The sequence below is a fragment of the Pollachius pollachius genome (genome assembly GCF_949987615.1).
Source record: "Pollachius pollachius genome assembly, chromosome: 17".
Classification (NCBI taxonomy): Eukaryota; Metazoa; Chordata; class Actinopteri; order Gadiformes; family Gadidae; genus Pollachius; species Pollachius pollachius.
The window spans coordinates 15,120,694-15,124,127 of NC_136950.1; the positions used below are offsets into that span (position 1 = coordinate 15,120,694).

General features: G+C 40.9%; 1 protein-coding gene across 1 annotated transcript in view; it reads left to right on the top strand.

The window, feature by feature from the left end:
- Window positions 1-766: 766 nt before the first annotated feature.
- Window positions 767-3,434, top strand: part of commd3 (COMM domain containing 3) — a 4,068-nt gene continuing 1,400 nt past the window's right edge. The window contains exons 1-4 of the mRNA XM_079754964.1: window positions 767-919; window positions 1,838-1,949; window positions 2,675-2,738; window positions 2,814-2,848. Coding sequence (XP_079611090.1) covers window positions 781-919; window positions 1,838-1,949; window positions 2,675-2,738; window positions 2,814-2,848 — 350 coding nt within the window. The 5' untranslated portion in view covers window positions 767-780. The remainder of the gene's footprint in view (window positions 920-1,837; window positions 1,950-2,674; window positions 2,739-2,813; window positions 2,849-3,434) is intronic.

The window sequence follows — 3,434 nt, forward strand, 5'->3', positions numbered from 1 at the left end:
AGGTTGCATATAATAAACTGATACTAGGATAACCCCCTGATATGAAGTGCATTTTGTAGGCTACGTTTGATTTTGGATACAGCCTGGATAGAACCTACACATAAAAGATTGTACCTTGTATGTGAGCGAGTTGTGTAGACAGTGTATTCTATCGCCTGCCGTCTAGTTATTATCAATTACGGCTGACAGCAGTTTATCAACATGAAAGCAGAAACGATATCAGAAGTCGGCTATAACCTAGTCTTTATTATGGATCGATACCCAACTCTAAGTTCGGGTATTATCATTTATTGTTAGGACCAATAATTGTTTAATTAATTTGTGTGTGTCACTGACCTATATCTATAGCCGAATGGTCCATATGACAATAAACCAATAGCCTACAATCTATAACCCTCATCGATTATATGCCCACAATAAAGTAAGCAACTTTATTAGGTATGTGGTGTTATCGTAAATGCAGTTGAGGTGGGACACGGCGGCTATGCTTAAATGCAGAGGAACAATCCTATCGCATTTGGCAGCTACTTTGCAATCCACATCGATTATCGTCCATTTGAGCATTCTCAACTCCCAATCGAGGGCAGGCATCGCCTTGCTTTATTCTGCAGCTCACTCTCTCTCTCTCTCTCTCTCTCACACACACACACACACACACACACACACACACACACACACACACACACACACACACACACACACACACACACACACACACACACACACACACAGATCAGCTGATCTTCCACGTGATTTTACTCTCGACTCCATTCACGCAAGATGGAGCTATCAGAGTCGGTCCAGAAAGGACTGCAGTCTGCAGCAGACCCGTCTCTCTTCGACCTGAGGAGCTTCACGGTGCTGACAGACGTTACGTTCCGCAGCCTGCTCTCCGCCCATGCGGATCCCGGGGTTCTAGGTACGGCGAGCCGAGCGTCTTTTGTCTGCGCTGCTTCCCACCGCTACTTCCGGTGTTTTTTTTTCTGCTAGCCTGTGAATGCTACGTCGAACACTAAGAGCACAGATCGCTCAATGCTGCAGCCATTGCCTTCCGTTTTAATACGTCGCAAGAGACTACTTCACACCCGATCTCAAATGTGTGGTGACGGGATCCGTTTGCGTCTTGTGTTATTCGCGGTTCTGTGAGAGGTTGAAGTACGGCTGTAATAAGGCTAGGCTAAGCTGCGAGTAGCAACTCTGTCTGTCTGTCGGTCAGTCTATGCTACTGTGAAAGCAGCTCGTTGCACCCACCTCCTACAATGTCCACTTTTAGACACGGGTAGATGTGCAGCACGCCACGGTGCGTTCTGCAGCCTATGCTTACGCGTTAAGCTCAACAATGGACACACGCTGATATGTAAATGTCACAATTAGCATATGGGATAACGTGGTGGGTCCTCACCATGCCCTGTGTGTGTGTGTGTGTGTGTGTGTGTGTGTGTGTGTGTGTGTGTGTGTGTGTGTGTGTGTGTGTGTGTGTCATGATGGGAAAAAGGAAATCAATTCTTAACACATTGTCCCCCCATTCGTTAGACATCCGTTGTATGTGGCGGACCAGACATGCCAGTAGCCTAACCTACAGTGACAACAAAACATACACATTCTGTTATCTTTATAATTGTTCCGTATATATGCTCAGATGGCCATTGAAATGGCGATTACTACTTATTCCATTTGTTTTTAAGTGCGTGTCCCAATAAGTAATGGTAGGCTACATTAAATGTGTACATGTATGTTTTGTTCTACGTGCGCATATGCGCGTCGCTGCGTGTCGGTCTGCGCAGAATCGGCGCAGTTTTTATCTGCCAGGTTTTAACGTGGTTTTCTCTGATTACAGCGGATCCTGGTCTGGAGAACATTGACCGGGTTCTTTTAAAACGGTGTCACGCCGCTGCAGCCACTTGCGTACTTGAAATGGTCAAACAAAACGCAGACAAATCGACAATAAGGTATTAGAAGAGTCAAGGTGTAGGCTGTACTATTTTACTCGTTTCAAGCAAGGTCTTCTTGTTGCTTACCTTTGTCAGAAAGCGTAGATATAATTGTATTTCAATAAGTTGCTTTATTAAAAATGTTGCTATGAATAGTTGTATTTGAATGTTTAATCAAACAAGACGTTTCTAATCTAATAAAGGAATAATAATGCTTTTCATAAAGGGATCTGCTCTAGGAAGACAGTGGAAATTTTGGAAATCAATTAGGCAACAATCCTAATCGGAAAAAGCCGCAAGAGCTTGAAGATGCTCATTTTTTAATGATTGAGAGCATGGTTTAGGCCTGTACGTTTAAATTGCATACTTTGGCGCTTGGTAAACATCCGCGGTTGGGGAAAGGGTTTTGTATGATATGCAGACCGATGCGCCAGATACCTGTCCAAAATGGGATTTTTTAAAAAAAAAAATTCATCCATTTTGACTCAAAGACATAGTGGTAACTTCAATGGGTTTGCACAGTATTTAACAAAGGGAGTGGAATAATGTGTTAAAGTAGCATTGTAACTTTCTTTGTTCCTTGTTTAGTTCCCCCGGAATTTAAAAAAAAAAAAGGTTAATCATTGTGACTGCATCCGGTTTTACTGATCTGGTTGAAAGTTGCTTCTTCTGTGTTGATTGATTGATCTTTTTTTCATAAAAAGTGTTTATCTTTGTACAATGTGTTACTTATGTTATCACAGTTCATGCCTTGAAGATTTAACATTTGACGCAGAGAGAATAGAGATATTCTGGAAGTCGTACCAGGTCAGACCCTAATTATTTCTTTATTCATACCTACTCCACTGTTACAAATGTCTGACACATATTTTATTTTTGCAGAATAATAAAGAAGAACTGGAAGGTGTACTGACAAGGTAGGTTATTGGTAAATACTTTTGGACTTCTTCAATATATGGACTATATTTTTATATATTAAAGACTATTAGAGAAATGTTAAACTCCAACGTTTTCCTTCATAATGATATAATCTTGGTTTATATAACATCATATAGATATATAACATTTTATTTCTACGATTAGCCAACCCATATGCAGGTTACAATATCACTAGAAAGTCGTTGCAATGGAAAAACGATCATGCTTGAGTTCATGCTAATTCATCTTTAAACTCTTATATTCTCTTATATTGTGCTTATAGGCATATTATTAGACACAGGAGGCTGGCTATATGTTCCATATTACCGCGAGATATGCTGCAAAAAACTTGTGTGGCTTGATTTGATTTCCTCTAATGGATTTTTTAAAAATTGCGCGGTTCATTTGGGGTAGCCTCGCTGATCTGTTGCATTTGTATTCGTGCACTTGACCCATGCCCGGCTTAATATAGACGTGCGCGCGTAAAAGCCTTCATAAATGGCAACAAGTATAACGGTGTTCTTATCGCCTAGGCTATTCTTTTTTTTTTCCTTTGAATGTAGACTATTCCATTTCAAATGGTGA